This window comes from Oncorhynchus tshawytscha, linkage group LG13 (assembly GCF_018296145.1).
Source record: "Oncorhynchus tshawytscha isolate Ot180627B linkage group LG13, Otsh_v2.0, whole genome shotgun sequence".
Lineage (NCBI taxonomy): Eukaryota > Metazoa > Chordata > Actinopteri > Salmoniformes > Salmonidae > Oncorhynchus > Oncorhynchus tshawytscha.
Window position 1 is genome coordinate 68,087,945 of NC_056441.1, and position 24,964 is coordinate 68,112,908.

The following is a 24,964-nucleotide window of genomic DNA, read 5'->3' on the forward strand; positions in this document are numbered from 1 at the left end:
TGTCCTGATCAGGAATGTACTTTACAGATGGGTTCTTCTATGCAACAATATCACACAGCTTGTTTATATTCAGGAATCATGATGTCAATCTGACTGTAAAAAAGACTAGGTCTGTATGTCTTGCATTTCATTTTCTGAAAATGTGTTACTGCAGTCATACAGTTTTATTACTGCCTCAAACATGGATGCAATAAAGTTTGGCAAATTCCTGCAACACAACTAACTATTCATGCATTTTTTTTCGAATTTAGAAATCCTATCTAGATTATTTTATTCTACTTTAGAATGTTATATTTCAATTGAGACAATTTATTCATTAGAATTACTGATTGATTGACAAATTATGACAGCATACAATTTTTAATCTATGGTTGAATTATCCTCGTCATTGGTTCATCCGGGGATTTGATAGATTGATTGACAGTTGTCATAGTAACAACTCAGGCAATCGCCATTTTGTCAGAAGGTCTTTTCAAATGTTGTCCCTTCCCGCCGGAATAATGCAATCACTGGATATACTATTGACATTTGTGTTGAAAACGATGCGTCGAATGGATCGGAGTAGGACAAGTAAAAGGCAAATGATTTAGCATAGTTTAAATATATCTAGTGGGAGCCGCACTTATAGTTGTCAGCGTCTGTGGTCTACCGGGCCGGTTCACTGCGCAGGTTTGGGACGCGCGCCATTTTGTGAAAATTGACATAAAACATTTTGTCCAAAAATAAGCGTATCTTAGGGCATGATATTGGTTTCATATTTTTGGGTCTTCATTATTTTTCGTTATGGTTTTCCACGTCCATGTTTCCGGTGGTGAGCTTGAAAGAAAACGGAACAATTTGAATGTAGCTACCTTTTATTTTGCAGTTGAATTCCTAGCTACAGAATATTGTTAGCTAACCTTCGCTAGTTAATAGTAGCCACGTTCGTTTAGTCAACTAGATAGATAGCTAGCTGGCGCTAGTCGTCAGCTGGTGTTAGTCGAAGTTGGGTGGATAACTAATTGTGTTGGTTGGGGACGCATTTGATCGTCAAGAAGTTTTACTTGGATGGCCATTTTTTTAAACTTGGTTTGCCAGTGGAGAAGACTTTTCACCTTCGCGTTTCGTGAATTAGGTTGACTGACTGACTTAACTTAGCCGACGACAGTGGGGGCGGAGAAGCTCAAGCTGGATAAGTTGCCCTATCATACAGGTTAATTGACTTTAAATGAAGATCGTGCCATCAGAGGTGAGCCCGTGTATGAAGCTGACTGTGTGTTGTGTAAAAAAAAAAAAGGTAGATAACGTTACTTGGGGTGGTAATTAGCTAATGTAACTTACGGTCATCTAGCTAACGATCAGCAGCAACCATTGCATTGGCCGGATGTCGTAAGAATGTTGCTAACATTAGCCAGTACAGATTCGCTAGCTAACGTTAGCGCTCTGGATCTAGCTACACCAAACATTTTTTTTTTACCTAGCTAGTTAGATTTAAAAAAAATCTAACAGCATTTCCCTTTAGTTGTAACTAACGTTAGCTAATATTATCTATCGGTTAACGTTACGTCAAAGTGTTAACGTAAATTAATAGCTAGCTAACGTTAAGTATTTATGGGCAAGCAAAGCTGACGCGTTAACTACCGTAGCTAGCTTACGTTAACCTGTTAGAAAGTTGGGGGCAAGATAACGTGGTAGCGAACGTTCGAGTATACGATCGTTAGCCAGTTAACAATTAGGGCCCATAACCAGCGTTATTGGCTTGCTAGTTAACTAACTCGCTAACTGGTCATCTAACGAAGCTGGCTAGTAAGCTAACGTTAGGCCCATACAGCTCGCTCGCAGAAGACGTCGTCACTGCAATCACTGGCGAGAGGAAACGGATTGCTTGCCTTATTAACGTACCAAAGCTAGAAGGGTAACGCTAGCTAGTGAGTAAGCTAGCTATGTAGTATTTGTCATTGTAGACGAAGCCAGACTGCCACTGACATAACTGCTCTTGAGAAGGCTTAACTAAACTGATGATTTGCTATCGAAATTCCAACCATGGGGAGATATACTCCATCACTTGTGAGTAGCTAGCTAACAGTTAATAATTCCTTATTTTGAATTGATGACAGGCCGTTTTGAGTGCAAGTATGTAGCAAAACTGAATAGTTTTAATAAATAAAAAATGTTATAGGGTAGTCAGTTAGATATAAAGTTACATACAACACTTAAAATTCGAATTAAAACTATATCCATGTAGATAGGCCTGTGTTCATGCTTAAACTCAATAGTCAGGAAAGGAACTGTCCAGAAGGCGTCCTGAAAACGGAATGTTTCGATCGTTTATGCTTCACAAGCAATTACCTTGGTTATCCTTAGTGGTACAGTTGGAAGCATTATCTTTACTTTATATGCACCGTTCTGAATAATTTAAATGGTCTTACAGTTTGTGTTCAAAACACTTTTGCGTAGCAATGTGGGCTTGTACTGCATATCATATTTAGCAAGCATTCCCACACTAAAACTACTTACGCTCAATGTCTATAAATGTCATATTTTATTAGCTAGGTGCTGTTGAGTCATTTGGGTCATCTTCATGACATTTGTATATAAAGTTAATGAAACTCCAGAACTTTGCAAGTGACTAAAGACATTCTGAGAGGAGATCTCTAATGTTACCAGGTCACAACAATGGTGAAGCTGATTTGACCTGCTTGTTCAGATTGCACCTGTTTTTTTGGTGTGAAACCATGTTTCTGAACTGTTCTTGCAGCCTCATACATCATAGCTTTATAAGGTTAATTGTGTTAGGCATGTTGAGAATCATTGGTTCACTGAGATTAACCAGACTGACTGGGAAATGGTGATTGTTGGAGTGATTATAGTTTTCTAAAGTTACAAAATATGTGCATTTTACTATCCAGTAGTTTTATTTTTTGCCATTGCAGTGTTTTGGTATTTTTCCTCCCTCTTCTTTTCTGTCAAGTTTTTGTGCTTTTGGAAAGTAGATCCCACCTAAAAATGCAGTCAATGAATGATACTTATCTCCTTTTTGTTCTTTATAGTGGGTTGTGGTTTGCTGCTGGACTCTCCTTCCAGGATGATATGACATTTTACAGGAGACGATGCATCCAGGTTAGCTGCAATAACTGACATATTTTCTCTTTTGTGGGGAGGAGGCACTCTTCTGGATTTTCCCCCCACAGCCTAACCATATCTTGTTAATCAGAAATATACATGAAACATAATATTTAAATTATTAAATAAATTACCTGCTTACTTCAAAACAACTTTCAGTTGTCTGTCTGTGCAAAGCAAATTGCACATGATGAAGACGTTTCCACCATAAATTGTCAGTCACAGTAGATTTGTATTATTTATTAGACTTTCCTCATGTTCAAATTCAGACTCTTTCAATTCTTGATTAACACTGCCTTGTCGCGTTCCTCTCGACCATTACAGTGCATTCTCCCTGGAATTTTGGTTGCATTATTAAGTTTACAATTTGGAATTGGGATTACATGAAATGGAGTGAAGTTTAAAATAGAACCATGGTGCACCTCAAGATGTCAGCCAAGAAAGTGGAGAAGAGAGAAAGAAATGCCAGTCATCCTTAGACTAGTATTTTGCATTTAGTGAGCTTGGAAGCATGCTTGAACAACTGGCAAGCATTGTTGAACAGTTACACAAAGGACAAGTGTGAACTGACCAGCCCCAGATATAATTATATGAAGGCCTATATAATATTAAATGTACAATATTATACACATGTCACAATTTATAAAGTATGGTACTGTTCTACTTATCGTGATTAAGTAGTAGGGTTAGAATTGGCTACCATATTAGTTTTTGTCAGATTCTGAGATCACCCCCACAATCAGTGATACCTAATACATGTTTTTATTGTAAATATGACATGTCAGAAATTGCATATTACAATTGTATAATTCTAAACTGGATTCTCCTGCAATAGCTACTGTACATTTTTATTTCAAAGGTTTTCCTAATAATATCTATCTGGATATATTTGTTCCTCCACAGCTGGGTCAGCTCTGTCTCTAGTGCTCTCAGATGGAGTGCAGGTTTTGGGCTGTGCTGCTATTTTGCTGCCAGGCTCTAGTGTGCTGAAAGCGGCCTCTAAGTGTGCCAAAGTTCAATTTTATTTCTTGTTTATTTCTTGGTTTCTCATTGGAAAATGGGAGCTGCTCTGCCCTGGCAACAAAAGTAGGTTATTTGCATACTGCGTTGTGATTGGCCTGTGCGTTGATGGGCTTGCCAAATCACGCTGTATCTCTGTGGTGATAGGCTATGCTAATTAGGTGCTGTTGCTGGGATTCTGAATAGTGGTTACTGTGTAGGTTGGTGAATTGTGTTGTCTGGTGAGAGTTGCTCATAGATGAACAAGCAATGTAATAATTTTCTGATTCCTTTTCACATAAAGAAAAGGATGATTTACTTCCCAGGGTGTACTGATATTTCATTTTTATTCCAGATTTAAAAGTACATATTCTACAGCACCCCCCCCCAAAGGCTAATAAAAATATACATGCCTATTTTCTTTACCATATGAACATGTTTTTTGTGTGTGCGTGCGTTTTTTTTATTTTTTTTTAAGCCTTTACACAATGTACAAGTACACAGATATTTTGTATTATTACTAGTGTAAGCCAATAACTTCCATTTGATACAAAGGGGCCCTCATGGATGCTAATACAACAAACATACCATATATATAATTTGAATAATAGGACTGTTTAACAGTAATACATGGCACTATATGTCTTCCTACTCATGTCAATGTATGAGGTAAATTACACCGACCGTAGCATGTTAGTTAGAATTTATCACCCATGCCTAGTTAAATAATAGTTTGAATTTATCAACATCCCATTTTAGATAATCATTGAGATTCATACTGCAATGTAAGGGTTAAAGGTCAGTGTGCTGAAGTGTCTTCCACTTCTAGGCCTCTTGAAGTGCTATTTTAGATCAGTTTGTCAAGGCAGGAAACCTTCCATTGACAAATCAGTCTGAAATGTTTGAGTTGTCACTACTTCAGGGGAAGTTTGTATAATGTATATATTTTTTTATTTATTTAAAATTTCAGCGTTAATTCATGTCAATGTTTATTTCTTTCAGGAGGAGAGACTTCAGCATGCAAACCTTCGTCCGTCCGGCTGGCGCCCTCTTTTTCTTTCCACGCTGCTGGTCTTCCGATGGCTGCTCCAATGCCCCATACGCACCAGCAGTACAGTGACCGCCACCAGCCGAGCACTGACCAAACTGCTGCGGTCCTACCGTACAGCGACCAAACGCAACAGCTCACTGCCAATCCGGTATACAAGCAACACAGAAACCTGTCAATTTGTTACAGATACAAGTGTTCAAAAATGTACAGAATCGTACACTTTTTAATGCACACACGTGCCCAATAGAAATCAGAACTTTAACTAGCCTTTCATTTCGATTGCAAAATGTAAGAATTATTTTGTGTTGATCATGATTTCTTTTGTGGTTTGTTGTTACAGAGGCACATGCCCCAGTGCTTTCGTGACCCTACTTTGGCTCCCCTGCGGAAGCTCTCTATAGACCTTATCAAAACCTATAAACAGATCAATGAGGTGAGACTGGTTTCTGCTGTTCAATATACTGCAATTGTCACAACATTTCATATTTGAGTGTTTGAATTGCAGATATAGTAACAAACAATGCAAGTTAAGAATATTTTTCATATTCTCAGTTAGATCAAGAAGTACATATGCTCATGTCTGTATTTGGGTTATTTCCTGGACTTTAGGTGTATTATGCAAAAAAGAAGCGGCGGCACCAAACGGGTCAGGGTGAAGACTCCAGTCACAAGAAAGAGAGGAAGGTCTTCAATGATGGCTACGACGATGACAACTACGATTACATTGTCAAGAATGGGGAGAAATGGATGGACCGCTATGAGATTGACTCCTTGATAGGCAAAGGGTCATTTGGACAGGTATACTTTTTTATAAATTATTATCAACATTATTCCCATGATCAACTTTGGAAATTGCTCTCATTTTGAGCACTTGGGCAGCTCGTGTGATTAAAACATAACAAGAAAATGTTGGTATTTTTTCTCTTTTGGATTGCTGTAGGTTGTAAAAGCTTATGACCGTGTAGAGCAGGAGTGGGTTGCAATCAAGATCATCAAGAACAAGAAAGCTTTTCTCAATCAAGCCCAGATTGAAGTGCGCCTCCTAGAGCTCATGAACAAACATGACACCGAGATGAAATACTACATAGGTAATGCACTCTAGTGCTTGTCTGTTGTCCAAGCCGTTATTATCGCACATCATGTTTTACACTAATCTCTCTTGTATGTGTATCAGCCACACCTGACTGACACTTTCTCCTGTCATGTAGTTCACCTGAAACGTCACTTCATGTTCCGGAACCACCTCTGCCTGGTGTTTGAGATGCTCTCATACAACCTGTACGACCTGCTGCGAAACACCAACTTCCGTGGTGTCTCTCTCAACCTGACCAGGAAGTTTGCTCAGCAGCTTTGCACTGCGCTGTTGTTCCTGGCCACGCCTGAGCTCAGCATCATCCACTGTGACCTGAAGCCAGAGAACATCCTGCTGTGCAACCCCAAGAGGAGTGCCATCAAGATAGTGGACTTTGGCAGCTCCTGCCAACTGGGACAGAGGGTATGCTAATCTATTACTTATTGTCTTGGTCCAAAAGAGTTTAATCTTGCACAAGTCTCATTTTTTGCGTATGTTCTGTATACCTCTGCCATATGTTCTGTTTTCAAGATTGTTGTAATGCTGATACCTGTAACGATATCGATAAGAATGGGTTGTGATTGACTCTTTCTCCTTCCTCAGATATACCAGTACATTCAGAGTCGTTTTTACCGCTCCCCAGAGGTGCTGCTGGGCATGCCCTATGACCTGGCCATCGACATGTGGTCCCTTGGCTGCATCCTGGTGGAGATGCACACTGGAGAGCCCCTCTTCAGTGGAGCCAACGAGGTACAGTGTGCTTGACTGACTAGCTGGAGGTTGTTTTAAATATAGCCAACTTTGAGTGAATAAATTTGATACTGGCAATTAACATTTAATCCATGGCAATATTTTGTTCTGTTCTATAATTCTCAGGTGGACCAGATGAATAAGATAGTTGAAGTTCTTGGTATCCCCCCCAATCACATTATGGACCTAGCCCCAAAAGCCAGGAAGTTCTTTGAGAAGCTATCAGATGGCACATGGAGCGTTAAAAAGACCAAAGATGGAAAAAGGGTGAGTCTGCTGTAGTTCCCTTCTCAATCTGATGTCCTAACATTGGCTTTTGGTAGTGTTGTGTTCAAGTACCTGACAACCCCTCCCTGTCTCTCCCCCTCGTCTCTCCTCTGAGCAGTATAAGCCTCCAGCCTCTCGGAAGCTCCACTCCATCCTGGGTGTAGAGGCCGGTGGTCCAGGTGGCCGGCGGGCTGGGGAGTCTGGCCATGCTGTTGCTGACTATTTGAAGTTCAAGGATCTGATCCTTCGGATGTTGGACTATGACCCGAAGAGCCGCATCCAGCCCTACTACGCCCTTCAGCACAGCTTCTTCAAGAAGACTGCAGACGAGGGGACCAACACGAGCAGCAGCGTGTCTACCAGCCCAGCGCTGGAGCAGTCCCAGTCCTCTGGAACCACCTCCAGCACCTCTTCCAGCTCAGGTAACACTCCCTGGCTCAATCGACCCTCTTTCTCTCCTCTGATTATTGCGGTTGTGGACTCATGTCTCAGTTTTTCAGTGCACTGGTGGGAAACCAAACTGATGGTGGTGCTTAAAGTATTTTCAACCTTTTCTATGTTCAGTCATTTTTGCATTGTCTGAGTGTGATGGGCTGAGGTTGTGCCCTCTTCTCTTGCAGGAGGGTCGTCTGGGACAAGTACCAGTGGTAGAGCGAGGTCAGACCCCACCCATCACCACCTACACAGTGGAGGGCACTTTGGGGCAGTGATGCCAGCCATTGACGGTGACACCCTCTGTCCACAGGTGACATGTCTTTGTCATTCATTTGAATAAGCTAATTAATCAATAGACAACCTGTTGTAAGTCCTAATGTAGTCAATATTATTTACGTGTAATTAAATGCACTGGGAATTTAATTGTATATTTTCCCAAGGAGCATTTCATATTTTAGTCATTGAAGCAGATGCTCTTAACTAGTGCAACTTAGTTAATGCATTCATCTTAAGATAGCTAGGTGGGACAACCACATCAGTCATAGTAAGTCAATTTTTCCTCAAAGTAGCGATCAGCAAAGTCGGCGCTTGTACGAGAGACATTAATTGATTTCTCTGTGGTCTACTGACAGGCAAGAAAGCCTTATCCTCCCCCATTGGTGTGGGGAGGTGGGGTCGGACCAGAGCCGGTGTCCGGAGAGACCCACCCAGTCCAGGAGACCACCTTCCACGTCCCCCCTCAGCACCCCAAGGCCCTGCACCCCCATCATCACCACGGGCAGGTGATGGCCACACGGCCCCGCCCGCGGCACTACACCTCCCCCACACACAGCTCCTCCACACAGGACTCCATGGAGGTGGTGCATGGTCATCTGTCCATGACCTCCCTGTCTTCCTCTGCCTCCTCTTCCTCCACATCTTCCTCTTCCACTGGGAATCACGGTAACCAGGCCTACCAGCTCCGCCACCTGCCTTTTGGGCATCATGGTGGGCTGAGCATGGGGATGGGCGCCTTCTCGAACCCCAGGCAGGAGACAGGCATGGCTGCCCACCCAGCTTACCCCATGGGCACAAACATGGGGCCGTCTCACTACCTACCAGAGGGCCACCTGGGCATGAGGCAGGGCATGGACCGGGAGGAGTCTCCCATGACTGGAGTGTGTGTGCAGCAGAGTTCCATGGCCAGCTCGTGACTGCACTGACATTTGGCTGTGTGTTCCCCCTGTGCGTCATTTTTAAGGTGGTGTTTTTTACAACAGGTGTGTCGAACAAAAGCTGCTCACGTCAGAAGGGAGATATCGCTGAACCGCTACTACAGAGAAGAACCTTTGTTAAAAGAATACGTGATATCTGTCATTTTTCTTTTTGCAATCATTAGGCACATGATAATGTTGCAGAATAAGCATAGTAAAATTGAGACATTCATCTGCCATTTCACAAAATTCATGTAACAAATAACCACCATCTGGTATTACGTGGCAAAATCTTCTGGTGAGCATTTGGGGATAAAGTTAGAAGCAGTTTTACAGGTAGCTGTCTAATGAAATGCTAACACATCCTCTTATTTCAAACTGGAATTTCTGACATTTTTCTTCCACAGGTTGTTGATTGTTTTACCCTTTTTTAAAGTGAATTTTCACAGAAGAGCTGCTTTTAAAACCTTTAGCTTGACCAGGAGGAAGGTGTTTGCGGTGATATTTCGTGTTGTCTGTCGGTATTGTGTAACTCTGAGAGGGGAGCACATAGCAGTGGAGTTCCTATAGTGTGCGCTGGCCCAGACAGTGGAGGGGATACCCTGCAGGTGAAAGATGTCAGGGGGGAGTGCTGCCCACCTGGGGGCCTGATGAGCTGGCCCTGGCCTGGCATAGACGAGAGAGCAGATGGGCTCTGGAGAAGAAAAGGGTCCGGCCCAGCGTGAGGAAGACTGGTTCATTCAATGGCTGGTTCTCAGATAACCTTTTGGCCTTACGACTCATGGACTTGGAATGGGTCGGAGCTGGATATCAATTGAATTAAGATGGCTTTCCTCTATTTTTATCTGTAGACAGCCCTTAATTGTTTAAGGAGAATAAAAATGATAGAAAAGGGTCATTTAAGAATGAAGATTTGAGGCCTTTCTCTACAAAGATTTCTCATCTATGGGGCCCCACATTACAGGGTCTTCTTGTACACACCAATCTCCTAAACATTACTTCCTTCAAATCTTGTTCACAGATTAAGGATTTTGTGGTAAAAAAAAACAAAAAACATCCAGAGTCCATTCCCCCCGCCCCCTTTTTTTTCCCCCGTTTGCATGTAGTTCCTCATCTGAACACCTGCACAAATGTCTCCATCTTAAACACGGAAACTGAAGAGAGAAAAATTAGTTAAGTGACTGCCTTTCTTTCTCCTCAAATTATGCTGTGAATTTTACAAGAATTTATTTTCCCTTTGGATATATATTTTTTTTATATACCAAAGCAGTTTTATAGCATATTAGGTGTCTGTAACCAATAATGTAGCAGTTCACCAATTTTGACTCAGTTTATCAAGATCTTATTTTAACGTCAGTACAAAACCGCTGCAATGTATTGCTTTAGCAAAACTGGAAACCGTTAAGTTCAACAACTGTTAACTACCGTATATTCTAAGCAGATTTGGTTGCAATGTTTTTCCAAACCTGTTTCCATATTAATTGGTAGATTATTTTTGGGACTCTCTTTTAACCTTGGTATGTTTTAAGACATTGGTAGTTACTCTGCAGGCTCCAGAGTACCAGAATTAAAAGCTGATGGTTCAATGTAGATCACTGCATTCTCTTTCTGCATTTCTCCCACTTATACTATTTTAAAGGGTTTTGCTGCCTTTCATACATAATTTGGCAACATGCTAGCTACTGCCATAAAACTCAAGACTATTGTAGTCTCATTACCCTGGCAGTGTACAGACAATTGCAGTAAATCTGATTTTCTAAGTGGTTTGGAAGTACACCTCCTTGTGAGCTTGGTCCAATTCAAATTGGAAGGGTACCAGTCAGCCCTCTTGCTAATGTCCTGAGCATGTGTGCTCAACTTTGGCAGACATGCATGTCCCTAGAACTCTACCGTTAGTAAAGGCATTTTTCGTTCATTTTATTTTATATCAGGGATTTTGAAGTGCATTTTTTAATGTTTTTTTATTTTTTACTCTGGAAAGTAACTAGACCAAAGTCCTGCTCATAACAGCCTTCTTAGTTACACGCAGACCGCAGGACACTTCTATTGTCATCATAGTTCAGTGGAGAGACCATCACAAGGAAAAATCATGTTTGGTATAACCACAAGCTCAAATGTAAAAGCTACCTGTAATGATATTTAAATTTTATCTGAATGTTTTAGGTTATAATCACAATCATTTTTCATATCCCTCCATGATTTTTGAGACTCAAACTGCCAGTGGTTTTGCTTACACTCATACTGGTACTAAACATTCCAAAATAAAGATTTAAAAAACCTCTAAGTGTGAGCCTGTTTCAGATCATGCTGATTGACCTCTGATCTAGAGCAGTTGTCATGAAATGCAGCCCCTTTTTAATAGTGGAAATAGAATTTATGTATATATTTATATTTTTTTAATAAAGGAAGTATAGAACTCACTACCTTGCTCCTGCTGGTATGTTGATTATGTTTGTCAATTTGGTGACCGTTCAGTGGGCAAGATCTCAGTTTTCTTAGTCAGTGGTGTAATGTGGCCTCTGAGCAGAGGTACTTGACTACATCAGGACAACACTATGAGGTAGGGTTTGAATCAAACAGGGAAAGCTAGATCTTCAAACCTTAATTTTCACAGGGTATATTGTAAGTGCATGTACATCCACAAACTTTACTTTTTGGTTGTATGAAAAGCACATGGTTGGGGGAAAAAGTGGTTCCATTTTCAATAAGGTTGTTATGTTTGTGGGTTTCACACACATGTTTGAGTACTTGTTGACATATCCTCACCCTACAGAAGCCCAAGTCCTCTGATTTTTAATTTGAATATATTTTCCTTCAATTTTTGATTTCACATTTTATAACGTTTTTTGTACATGCACTATACAACTGAACAGCATGGAGAAAAGGATAAGTCCATGTATCCACAGATTGTAAGATCTAGTCAAGACTTTGCTGTGTATATGACAATGCCCTTTGTATTATATTAAGACAGTCTTATGTATGATATATAAAAAGAAGTTAATTGAACTGTTGTGAGCCTCTGTTCCTCTACACTTCTTCACACACACCAGTGTGTATTTCTTCCAGGAATACACTGTCTTGTACCAATGCTATTACCACCACAAATACCAAATAAATGACCATGATGGTGGCCAATTTTGTGCTCAATAACTGCTTAACCTCATAACTCCTTTGTGTAGCCTATTATTATAATTCAAACTCATTGATAAACTCGGTTTAACACAAATCAAGACAGTATAGTACTAGTGTTGGGGAAAAAGCCTGAATGAATCTTGAATAATACACAACAAGCTACATTTAATGGGTGTAGATGAGCTTTAGATGAGTAGTATTATAGAGTATTGTGGTTGAAATTACCTTATGAACGTGACTTGTCGTTAATTCGGCCAAATGATGAGATAAATCAACCGGAATTTACTTGATAAGAATGTTGATCAGCTATTTCTATGACGTGGCTCGTTGGTCTAGGGGTATGATTCTCGCTTCGGGTGCGAGAGGTCCCGGGTTCAAATCCCGGACGAGCCCATCTTTTTAAATTTGGAGAGCAACGATAGATGCAATGCTGTACCATAGCAACAACGTCGTAAAAATAGTTCATTTGGTGAAATTACGTAGAGATTTAGCAATAGCCTATTCACTCCGCGAGTATAATTTGTCCATTCTTTTTAACTTTTGCAAATGTATAGAGAAGTCTCCATGATTCCATCCAAAACGTTGACCCCTATTTAATTTCAGACATTAAAAGAGGGCTCGTCCGGGATTTGAACCCGGGACCTCTCGCACCCTAAGCGAGAATCATACCCCTAGACCAACGAGCCAGATGAGCGAAAGTGCCACATGTTTTTAATTTATTCACGCTATTATCGAAGCACGTCTGTATTGTCTTTTTTTATGAGCCTGACCTGTAGTAGCAGTTTAAAATGTACTATACTTCGCATTTTTTGTCCAATTGCCATGACAAACCATGTATATTTTTGCAATTTGGGGTACCTCTGATTCGAGTGTACCCAAATCGTTAATGTAACGTTGAAGACAGAGCGGCCATCTGCAAGCCTCTGGTAGTTTTGCGTTTAACCCTTACAATGTAAATGTAGAATTGTTGTCCGTTAGAACTGATTTTGGATCTGTGCTTAGAGAGAACGCCAATGAGCACGTGACGTGACATAATTTTTTTGTGTGGAATGGAAGCAGTTCGGTTTCCTTTTTCTCCTCCAGGCCACGATGAATCCTCCAGGCCACTCTTAGCACTGTTGCGCGTTTTGTTAGGTTAATTTAAAAGTAACAGGTAGCTAGCTTGTGTAATTGACATTTTTTAAACCTAAAACATATTTATAAATACTAAATTGATTTGAAATTGAGTACACGTTTATGCACAATGCCCAATTTTTGCGCGGCTCCAAATTGCACCAGAAAGAGCACTCAATCCGATTTGGCTTTTTTCAGGTTTCCAAGAGATCCAGAAAGGTATTACAAAGTTTGATCATCACAATATGAACCCCTACTTTTCTCGGGGAGTAATTAATTATTCTATAGCTGGCTAAATATAGCTATGTTGTGTTCAGTAGCACGCTAGTCATCAAAGCTAACTTTAGTATATGGAAAATGGCTAGCTAGCCTGCTTGTTAGCCTGCACACTTGCAGCGAGGTAGGTGGTGTGTGTGGAGCTGTAAAGATAAGTTAGCCCCCATTGCATTCATGGTGTTGATCCATCGTACCTTTAGTGAAACGATTGGGAAATATATACACCAGGTACCATTTAATTAATGGATCTCAAACTCTGGTCTTGGAGAGTGAATGGGCATGCTGGTTTTTGTTCCACCCCAGCACTAAAACATAAAAATAATCAATTCAATGCAGGTGTAGAAGCACGGTGGCTAGGAAAAACTCCCAAGAAAGGCCAGAACCTAGGAAGAAACCTAGAGAGGAACCAGGCTATGAGGGGTGGCCAGTCCTCTTTTGGCTGTGCTGGGTGGAGATTATAACAGAACATGGCCAAGATGTTCAAATGTTCATAGATGACTAGCAAGGTCAAATAATAATAATCACAGTGGTTGTCGAGGGTGCAACAGGTCAGCACCTCAGGAGTAAATGTCAGTTGGCTTTTCATAGCCGATCATTCAGAGTATCTCTACCGCTCCTGCTGTCTCTAGAGAGTTGAAAACAGCAGGTCTGGGACAGGTAGCACGTCTGGTGAACAGGTCAGGGTTCCATAGGCAGAACAGTTGAAACTGGAGCAGCAGCACGCCAGGTGGACTGGGGACAGCAAGGAGTCATCAGGCCAGGTAGTCCTGGCAGGTAGTCCTGAGGCGTAGTCCTGGGGCTCAGGTCCTCCGAGAGAGAGCATACTTAAATTCACACAGGACACCAGATAAGACGAGAAATACTCCAGATATAACAGACTGACCCTAGCCCCCCGACACATAAACTACTGCAGCATAAATACTGGAGGCTGAGACAGGAGGGGTCGGGAGACACAATTAATCGTCGTCTTCAGTCTGGATCTTGATTATTTAAACCAAATAGTTTTTTAGGTAACTAGGCCTATCAACAAAAAGCCAACTAACCCCTCATAATATGGTTTGTTCAGATGTAGGCTCTGGGTTGAGAACTGTCGTCGGGCCGATCTGGAGGCAAAAACATCAGACCAACTCAATAAACACTACAGACTGTGTGCCAAACACTTTGACCCGGCTATGGTTTGTAAAACAGTAAGTGTGTGTCAAACCACAAAGATCTTTGTTTGAAACATGCCTACCTCACTGAACAATCTATCTTTGTAGAGATGATCATAATTTTACATTTGAGAGGTCTTGAGCTGTGTTTTGATATTCATGTATTTGAATAACTTGTTTTTTCTTCATTATTGTTTTTCAGAGCCCTTATAGAACAGTACTGAAGGATACTGCTATTCCAACCATATTTGATTTAACAAGCCACCTCAAAAATCCTCATAGCAGACATCGCAAGCGGATCAAAGAATTGGTATATCTTTTATTTTTTGCAAGAACTTTATATACTAGTGTTGCTTCAAAAAGGAATATTTTACTGACATTTCTGTAGGTCTGTTTTCAATGTAATAGTAAATAGTCTAATAATAAATATTGTCTTGTGTTTTAAATAATTGTTTTAACAGACTGAAGAAGACATAAGGAGAATTAAAGAGAGAAGATGTAAGTTGCATTGTTTTTGTTTAAAAGCATTGTTGTATCCATACACCTGTTGAACTTACTTATTAACTTATATCAAATTTAATTTTTTTGTTTTCTTGCAGTGGCATCCTCCATTGAACAGCTCCACTCAAAGAAAGACATTGAGGCAACCGAGGGTCAAGATGCCGCTGAGGAGGAAATCAAGCTGTCCGCAGAGGAGAAGGACTTCCGAGATTACCTGAGGTCTCTGTTTGAGATCGTTGTCATGCTAGGAAAGCAGAACATCCCATTAGAGACCAATGTCCCAGAAGGAGTAGCGAGAGATCCCAGTCATTTCCAGGCCTTACTGGAGTACCGCATTAATGCTGGAGATGAGGCTCTGAGGAGGCGGTTTGAGGCCACAGCAGTGAATGTGGAGTACCTCTCCGCATCCCAGCAGAGCCAGCTCCTTGAAGTCTGCGAGGGTACTGTCAGAGAGGAGGTCCTCATGGAGGTGAGAGAGAGTCGCTTCTTCTCACTGGTCACAGGGGACCTGGTGGAGTTCGCTGGGGAGAGACACTTGCCTCTCTTTCTGCGGTTTGTAGACCAGTCCAATGCTCTCAGGGAGGAGTTCTTGGACTTTCTGCCGTTCGAGGGGGACGAGGCCTCACTGGTAGAGAAGCTGAAGACCCAGGTGACAGACGGGTGGGGGCTGAGAATGGAGGACTGCCGCGGCCAGGCCCATGTAGCCACCGGCACCTTCGCCACTAAGATGAAAGCTGTGGCTGTCAGACTGATGGGAAAGTACCCCATGGCAATGCACACGCCTTGTTCCACCTGCGCACTGAATATCCACCTGGCCAACAGCCTTCCCTTCCCCAGCGTGCAGGTTGTCATGGCAACCCTGAGAAAGATTGATCTCTTCTTTAAGCAGTCTCGCTCTTTGCAGGCTGAGCTGGAGAAGGCCATCTCTGTTTACCACCAAGAAAATGATGAGAAGGCAGCCGAGCTGAAGGAGGCCTGTAGCTCTAACTGGACAGAGCAGCACAACGTGTTTGAACTGACTGTGGACCTGCTTGAGTCCCTCCTGCTGTGCATGGACTGCATTCGGGACAATGAGAATGTCAAGTTCCCTGATGCTATAACTGGGGACGCCTACTCGATCGCAGAGACCCTGGCTGACTTTGAGTTCATTGTCACCTTGGTCATCCTGAAAAACGCTCTTTCTTTCACACGAGCCTTTGGCAAAAACCTGCAAGGGGAAGCTCTTGATGTGTTTTTCGCTGCCAACAGTCTAACAGCCGTCCTGCACTCTCTGAATGAAGTCTTCGACAACATTGAAGTCTACCATGAGTTTTGGTTTGAAGAGGCTGTGAATCTGGCGGGTACCATGGAGATCCCAGTGAAGGTGCCTCGTCTGTTCCTCCGGAAGCACCGTTCGGCCGACGCAGGCGAGATCCCTCCAGAGACTTACTTCAAGGAGTACGTGACAGTCCCTGTGATCCGTGGCGTCATCGATGAGGTGGACGACATCTTCTCCCAGAGCAACCTCAAAGCCCTCAAGTGCCTGTCCCTGGTCCCTGCCATCATGGGCCAGATGAAGTTCAACACCTCAGAGGAGAACCATGCAGATGTGTACTGCAAGGACCTCCCCAACCCAGACACGCTGCCCGCTGAGCTGCATTGCTGGAAGATCAAATGGAAGCACCGGAGCAAGGAGGTCCGCCTGCCCTCCACCATCCATGAGACACTTCAGCTGTCGGACGTCAAGTTCTTCCCCAACGTCAACTGCTTCCTGAAGGTCCTGACCATCTTGCCTGTCCTGATGCTGGAGGACAGCAACAGCTTTGAGACATCCAGGAAACGCCTGCAGACTTATCTCAGTGACACACCTATCAAACACAGGTGCAAGGGTCTGGCTGTGCTCCACATAAACTCTCACGTTAAGCATGACCTGGATGTCATGGTTGACAAATACTGCAGACTGTACCCTGAGGATGAGCCTGAACATGGGGTTGAGGCTGAGATCAGCACTGTGGTGATATAGGATATTAAGTTTGTTCAGTATAAGGGGACAAAATCAAATTAAAATTACATTCAAATAACGTCTCCCTGTTTTATTATAGCTTTAGTAATTGATAGGTTAATGTGAATTGTAACTGTAAAGTCTGAGTAAAATATGACCTCTAGACAAGGGGTATTTTGGGCATAATTGTGTAACAATTTGAGCATTAATATTGCCATTAAAAATGTTTCTAAAAATGTATATTTATTTCGAATTAAATGCCACTTGTTGTCTTGAATGATACTGCTCTTTATTTTATTGGTATTCATCATATACATTTGTTGTTTTAGGCGTAAAGCCTATTAACTATAGGCTACCACTATAACTTCGGAGGGTAAATATGTATTTGTCATCATTATTTGCAAGTCTGTTTTATGACAACTTTACAGAAAGGTTATACCATTTCCCTCCTTTATGATACAAGCACAAGTCTACCAGTTACTGTGACCTGCCCATGACCTCGCGTAGAGTCGGAAAAATGATCCCAAGATACTGTAATGATATAATGTTGCAATTTTACCGTAGTCTACGTTATTGCTAGGATGTCAGTGTTGTCTTGAAATTATTTGGGAAAATCCACAAGAGGGCAGTCCAATCTCAAAAGTGTCAAAGTACATATCGTCATCCCGAAAGAGCCATAGGCCTTGTAATGGCGCCTTTTTGTAGGCACTAATTCCGCAATGGTTCATTGGACAAAGCCTATGGGGAAAATAATGCCGTTTTTTAAAATTGAATTAAACACCGAAAATAAGATTGTTAAGATTGTCATGTTAACGGACTAATATTATCGCACAGAACAAAAGCTCTCATAAAACTTGTGTTAAACTCGAACCTTATTTTTGGCATTTATCCCAAAACACTGTTTTTCGCATTACTTTTCCCCATAGGAGTGGTTGAATGAACTAGCGGCAACTCATTTCCGTTTTTTAGGACTACAACTGGCGAGATGGTAAATTGATACACATTATTACAGCTCAAAATTACCTGTTGGAAACAATTCTGATAATAACAAGAATTTGTAATATGTCTTGGTAACAACCTTAATATGGTGTTTTAGTATGTCATCACTTAATTGGGCGAGAGTTATGCATATGCAGCTAGTTGACAGCTTTTTCTGTTTGGTATGTCTGACATCACACGGCGCCAAGAACTACGCTGGCACAACTGAGCTCCAAATACGTTCACTTTTTAAATGGGATGCAAGCAGGTCAAGCAAGACAGTTCATTCTAGCGATTCAGTGAAACAATCATTTTCCACCGGTTTTATTTTCTGTCTACAGAGGAAATTAGATGAATAGGATATTTATCTAAATGTTTTCCTGGTGGAGGAAATCCACAGTAAGGTAGGAAGCAACATTGTTATTTGGATATATTAAAAAAGATTGCAGATAAATGAATGATTATCAATACTAAAATGTACACTCCAGGATTTATTCTGGTAATAACAAAATTCTGAACTTAATTGTGGAATTTATTTTTATATCCCTATTTGAGCAGAAATAATAAGTAAAGAGGCACAAACAAGACTTGTTCTATGATATTGAAATGAACCACACTTTTTTAAAGATTCAACGCTGACTTCTGGAATAACAACGAAGAGCTACCTCAAATCAAATTTATTTATATAGCCCTTCGTACATCCGCTGATATCTCAAAGTGCTGTACAGAAACCCAGCCTAAAACCCCAAACAGCAAGCAATGCAGGTGTAGAAGCACGGTGGCTAGGAAAAACTCCCTAGAAAGGCCAAAACCTAGGAAGAAACCTAGAGAGGAACCAGGCTTTGTGGGGTGGCCAGTCCTCTTCTGGCCGTGCCGGGTGGAGATTATAACAGAACATGGCCAAGATGTTCAAATGTTCATAAATGACCAGCATGGTCGAATAATAATAAGGCAGAACAGTTGAAACTGGAGCAGCAGCACGGCCAGGTGGACTGGGGACAGCAAGGAGTCACCATGTCAGGTAGTCCTGAGGCATGGTCCTAGGGCTCAGGTCCTCCGAGAGAGAGAAAGAGAGAATTAGAGAGAGCACGCTTAAATTCACACAGGACACCGAATAGGACAGGAGAAATACTCCAGATATAACAAACTGACCTTAGCCCCCCGACACATAATCTACGGCAGCATAAATACTGGTTGCTGAGACAGGAGGGGTCAGGAGACACTGTGGCCCCATCCGAGGACACCCCCGGACAGGGCCAAACAGGAAGGATATAACCCCACCCACTTTGCCAAAGCACAGCCCCCACACCACTAGAGGGATATCTTCAACCACCAACTTACCATCCTGAGACAAGGCTGAGTATAGCCCACAAAGATCTCCGCCACGGCACAACCCAAGGGGGGGGCGCCAACCCAGACAGGATGACCACATCAGTGAATCAACCCACTCAGGTGACGCTCCCCCTCCAGGGACGGTATGAGAGAGCCCCAGTAAGCCAGTGACTCAGCCCCCGTAACAGGGTTAGAGGCAGAGAATCCCAGTGGAAAGAGGGGAACCGGCCAGGCAGAGACAGCAAGGGCGGTTCGTTGCTCCAGAGCCTTTCCGTTCACCTTCCCACTCCTGGGCCAGACTACACTCAATCATATGACCCACTGAAGAGATGAGTCTTCAGTAAGGACTTAAAGGTTGAGACCGAGTTTGCGTCTCTGACATGGGTAGGCAGACCGTTCCATAAAAATGGAGCTCTATAGGAGAAAGCCCTGCCTCCAGCTGTTTGCTTAGAAATTCTAGGGACAATTAGGAGGCCTGCGTCTTGTGACCGTAGTGTACGTGTAGGTATGTACAGCAGGACCAAATCAGAGAGATAGGTAGGAGCAAGCCCATGTAATGCTTTGTAGGTTAGCAGTAAAACCTTGAAATCAGCCCTTGATTTGACAGGAAGTCAGTGTAGGGAGGCTAGCACTGGAGTAATATGATCAAATTTTTGGGTTCTAGTCAGGATTCTAGCAGCCGTATTTAGCACTAACTGAAGTTTATTTAGTGCTTTATCCGGGTAGCCGGAAAGTAGAGCATTGCAGTAGTCTAATCTCCACTGCATGTTCTGTCAGTTCCTCCACATCACCTTCCTCAAACTATCCACTGGAATCCAGTGGCTGTAAGCAAATCAATTATTCTCACTAGCTCTATGCAACTTTCTAACTAATCATCATCCTGATAGGCTACTACTTGTAACATGGTAGGAAGCTTCAGGTAAAATATTTGATTATTGTTCATGTACATCAGAGATTAGCCTGCGGACCAATATATATAAAATATATACACTACCAGTCAAAAGTTTGGACAACTACACCTATTTTTTCTTTATTTTTACTATTTTCTACATTGTAGAACAATAGTGAAAACATCAAAACTATTAAATAACACATATGGAATCATGTAGTTACCAAAAAAATGTAAAAACAAATAAAAATATATTTTATATTTGAGATTCTTCAAAGGAGCCACCCTTCATGACAGCTTTGCACACTCTTGGCATTCTCTCAACCAGCTTCACCTGGAATGCTTTTCCAAAAGTCTTGAAGGAGTTCCCACATATGCTGAGCACTTGTTTTCCTTCACTCTACTGTCCAACTCATCCCAAACCATCTCAATTGGGTTTAGGTCGGGTGATTGTGGAGGCCAGGTCATCTGATGCAGCACTCCATCACTCTCCTTCTTGGTCAAATAGCCCTTACAGAGCCTGCAGGTGTGTTGGGTCATTGTCCTGTTGAAAAACAAATGATAATCCCACTAAGCGCCAAGCACATGGGATGGCGTATCGCTGCAGAATGCTGTGGTAGACATGCTGGTTAAGTGTGCCTTGAATTCTAAATTATTCACAGACAGTGTCACCAGCAAAGCACCATCACACCTCCTCCTTCATGCTTCATGGTGGGAAACACACATGCAGAGATCATCCGTTCACCTACTCTGCATCTCACAAAGACATGGCAGTTGGAACCAAACATCTCAAAAGGACAGATTTCCACTTGTCTAATGTCCATTGCTCGTGTTTCTTGGCCTAAGCAAGTATCTTATTATTGGTGTCCTTTAGTAGTGGTTTCTTTGCAGCAATTCGATCATGAAAACCTGATTCACGCAGTCTCTGAACAGTTGATGTTGAGATGTGTCTGTTACTTGAACTTTGTGAAGCATTTATTTGGGCTGCAATTTCTGAGGCTAGTAACTCTAATGAACTTATCCTCTGCAGCAAAGGTAACTCTGGGTCTTTCTTTCCTATGGCGGTCCTCATGAGAGACAGTTTCATCACAAAGCTTGATGGTTTTTGCGACTGCACTTTTCCGCATTGACTGGCCTTCATGTCTTAAAGTAATGATGGACTGTCGTTTCTCTTGGCTTATTTGAGCTGTTCTTGCCATAATATGGACTTGGTCTTTTACCAAATAGGGCTATTTATTTATTTTATTTCACCTTTATTTAACTAGTTAGGCCAGTTGAGAACAACTTCGCATTTACAACTGCGACCTAGCCAAGATAAAGCAAAGCAGTGCAACAAAAACAACAACACAGAGTTACACATAAACAAACGTACAGTCAATAACACAATAGAAAAATCTATGTACAATGTGTGTAAATGTAGAAGATTAGGGAGGTAAGGCAATAAACAGGGCATAGAGGCGAAATAATTACAATTTAGCATTAAACACTGGTGTAATAGATGTGCAGATGATGATGTGCAAGTAGAGATACTGGGGTGCAAAAGAGCAAGAAGATAAATAACAATATGGGGATGAGGTAGTTGGGTGTGCTATTTACAGATTGGCTGTGTACAGGTACAGTGATCGGTAAGCTACTTTGACAGCTGATGCTTAAAGTTAGAGAGGGAGATATGTCTCCAGCTTCATTGATTTTTGCAATTCGTTACAGTCATTGGCAGCAGAGAACTGGAAGGAAAGGCGGTCAAAGCAGGTATTGGCTTTGTAGATGACCAGTGAAATATACCTGCTGGAACGTGTGCATCCGGTGGGTGTTGCTATGGTGACCAGTGAGCTGAGATAAGGCGGGGCTTTACCCGGCAAAGCCTGGAGCCAGTGGGTTTTGTGACGATTATGTAGCGAGGGCCAGCCAACGAGAGCATACAGGTCGCGGTGGTGGGTAGTATATGGGGCTTTGGTGACAAAACAGTTTACAGTCTAACCAGACACCTAACTATTTGGAGTTGTCCACATATTCTAAGTCAGAACCGTCCAGAGTAGTGATGCTAGTCGGGCGGGCGGGTGCGGGCAGCAATCAGTTGAAGATCATGCATTTAGTTTTACTTGCATTTAAAAGCAGTTGGAGGCCACGGAATGAGTGTTGTACGGCATTCAAGCTCATTTGGAGTTTGGTAACATAGTGTCCAAAGAAGGGCCAGATGTATACAGAATGGGGTCATCTGCGTAGTGATGGATCAGAGAATCCCCAGCAGCAAGAGCGACATCATTGATATATACAGAGAAAAGAGTCAGCCCAAGAATTGAACCCTGTGGCACCCCCATAGAGACTGCCAGAGGTCCAGACAACAGGCCCTCCGATTTGACACACTGAACTCTATCTAAGAAGTAGTTGGTGAACCAGGCTAGGCAGTCATTTGAGAAACTGATACGAGAATTATGTTCTCAATGTTCATAAACCCAATTTAATTCACTACTCAGCCTGAAACCCAGAATTTGTAAGAAACTGGTTGAAATGAATCAGACGGAGGCCCAGCTACGATAGTAAGTTTATTTACGAGAGTGCGCTGCTCTATTATACAAAACAATTCATTTTATACTGGCTTCTTCCGCACACACATTCACACTAACATACGCAGACACATTCACACTAACATTAGCACACAATGTTCTGCTACCCAGCCGACAAAGATTAGGAGATTCCGGGAGACTTACTCCCCATCCTCCCTCAAGATAGGGAGACCCTGGGAAGTACTCTCAGTGGCCCCAGCCAAGGTCGGCACTGAATCTTGCTCAGACAGTCTGTCTGTTATTCAAATAAGGTTTATAGACATATTGTACAGACTATGGTTATACATAATTCTAATCAATTTCATATTCATACGATTATACGGCTTCAGGGTGGACTATTCTAGTCATTCATATAAATTCCATCAACAGAAACCAAGGCTATTGAGTCTATCTTCTGTATACCTTGTCACAACACAACTGATTGGCTCAAACACAGTTTTTCCCAATTGTTTACCCACTAAAATTGGAACTTGAAATGCAATCACCGAAACCCGAAACTTATGTACCAAATCCCTAAACCAAGTCTTGCAAAATTGCAAGCACTATCCTGCTTTACACTCAGTTTTCAATTCTATATCACACTTTTTGCAAAACACTACACACAGTTCTCTATATCAGGCACAACATTCAAAATTAAAATCTCTGCCAAGCTCTATACACCAATTGGCAACTCCCACTCCTCACAGGTGTAAACACTAGTTGCTGAATTGTTCACTTAGAAATCAGAGCTTTAGTGCTATAAAAGGCCACAGATGAGCTCTCCTGTTTTGGAGGAAAATGGAAGTCAATGGTGAAGCAAGAGCTAGAGGTGAAGGAGTGAGAGTCAGAGGAGCAAGAGGAGGATGAGGAAGGACAGTTGTCTCGGATGAGATCAGGGCCACATTGGTTGACCATGTGTTCAACCATGGATTGAGTGTGAGGGAGGCTGGGTAGAGAGTTAAACCGTGTAGCGGCCAACCTGTATATTTGAGTAGGTATACATTACTGTAACAATCTTTTACAACCGGCTACAGTATAACACTGAAAATGCAAAAGGCATAAACCTACTGATGGGATATTCATAGTAGTTTTTTGTGTTGAGCACATCAGTGTGTTGTTGGTTGGTAGACAGCTCTATTCATATGATGCATGTGTGTGTTATTTTGATGCAAAAAAAAAACATTTAGGAAAGAACAGTTTTGACTGCAGTGTTGGCTTTTGCTAGAGATTTGTAGAGTTTTGCATTTTGTGTTTAGAGTTTTGGGAAAATGGGCCAAAGATTCAGCAAACGTGTGTAAACAATTGTGTAAGTGTAAGAAGGAAAGACATTTTACTTTTAACAAGGCACACCTGTTAATTGAAATGCATTCCAGGTGACTTCCTCATGAAGCTGGTTAAAATAATGCAAAGCTGTCATTAAGGTAAAGGGTGGCTACTTTGATGAATCTCAAATATATTTTTATTTGTTTAAGATTTTTTTGGTTACCACATGATTCCATATGTTATTTCATAGTTTAATGTCTTCACTATTATTCTACAGTTTACAGTCTACAGTTTTTTTAAAATAAAGAAAAACCCTTGAATGAGTAGGTGTGTTCAAACATTTGACTGGTACTGTATGTGTTTTATGCAAATAAAATAGGAACTCAGTCGGGGTCTCAATTTACTGTTGAGAGTTAGAATAATAGAATACACAAGGTGCAATTTAGAAATTGGGTTGTACAGCAGCAGTCACTCAATTAGCCCATGTCAGCAAAAAAAATTTGTAGATTGGTAAAATTAGTCTAGCAGCCAGTGATCTAAACTTTTAAGCATGGTCGAATTACCAACCGTGGTGGGGCCCATTGATCATCGGTTATCATATTAAAAAAGTCCTACACCCTATGGCAAAATGTGTAGAATTGTAGGAAATTAACTGAAAAACTGCACATTTTTCTCCCCGCCACATGGCAAAATAAATAGAATTGCATGAAATTAGTTATAAAATGTCTATATCTTCTCTGCAGCCCACAGCAAAATGTATAGAATATCAGCAAACTTGCTTTAAAACTGCAACATTTTCTCTACGCTCCGTGGCAAAATGTGCAGAATTGCAGGAAATGAACTTTAAAACATTAAATTGTTCTCTGCGTTATGACAGGGACAGCTAAAATGTTTTGCTCGCAAGGTTGGGGGTATGGATGTGGATACACAGTCACA

At 41.7% G+C, this 24,964-nt stretch overlaps 2 protein-coding genes and 2 non-coding genes across 7 annotated transcripts; 3 read left to right on the plus strand and 1 right to left on the minus strand.

The window, feature by feature from the left end:
- Positions 1-435: 435 nt before the first annotated feature.
- LOC112265565 (dual specificity tyrosine-phosphorylation-regulated kinase 1A) lies at positions 436-11,875 on the plus strand. 4 transcript variants are annotated; one of them, XM_024442978.2, is made up of 12 exons: positions 436-1,228; positions 3,030-3,099; positions 5,104-5,300; positions 5,493-5,585; positions 5,762-5,950; positions 6,093-6,240; positions 6,361-6,647; positions 6,828-6,974; positions 7,101-7,241; positions 7,360-7,663; positions 7,862-7,986; positions 8,309-11,875. In XM_024442978.2, exons 2-12 carry the CDS (start codon positions 3,090-3,092, stop codon positions 8,867-8,869), a joined length of 2,202 nt encoding a protein of 733 aa, XP_024298746.1. In that variant the 5' UTR covers positions 436-1,228; positions 3,030-3,089; the 3' UTR covers positions 8,870-11,875. The 4 variants fall into 4 exon arrangements, with proteins under 4 accessions (XP_024298746.1, XP_024298748.1, XP_024298747.1 ...); XM_024442979.2 differs by lacking the exon at positions 436-1,228 and adding an exon at positions 1,518-2,046; XM_024442980.2 differs by lacking the exon at positions 3,030-3,099.
- Positions 11,876-12,322: 447 nt separating this feature from the next.
- On the plus strand, positions 12,323-12,394 carry trnap-cgg. The gene has a single exon. It is a non-coding gene; the product is annotated as a tRNA-Pro (tRNA).
- Positions 12,395-12,615: 221 nt separating this feature from the next.
- Positions 12,616-12,687, minus strand: trnap-agg. Its single transcript has one exon. It is a non-coding gene; the product is annotated as a tRNA-Pro (tRNA).
- A 44-nt stretch (positions 12,688-12,731) lies between these two features.
- Positions 12,732-17,300, plus strand: LOC112265566 (52 kDa repressor of the inhibitor of the protein kinase). The gene is made up of 5 exons (XM_024442983.2): positions 12,732-13,333; positions 14,457-14,577; positions 14,744-14,851; positions 15,003-15,039; positions 15,141-17,300. Exons 1-5 carry the CDS (start codon positions 13,245-13,247, stop codon positions 17,042-17,044), a joined length of 2,259 nt encoding a protein of 752 aa, XP_024298751.1. The 5' UTR covers positions 12,732-13,244; the 3' UTR covers positions 17,045-17,300.
- The last annotated feature ends 7,664 nt before the right edge of the window (positions 17,301-24,964 follow it).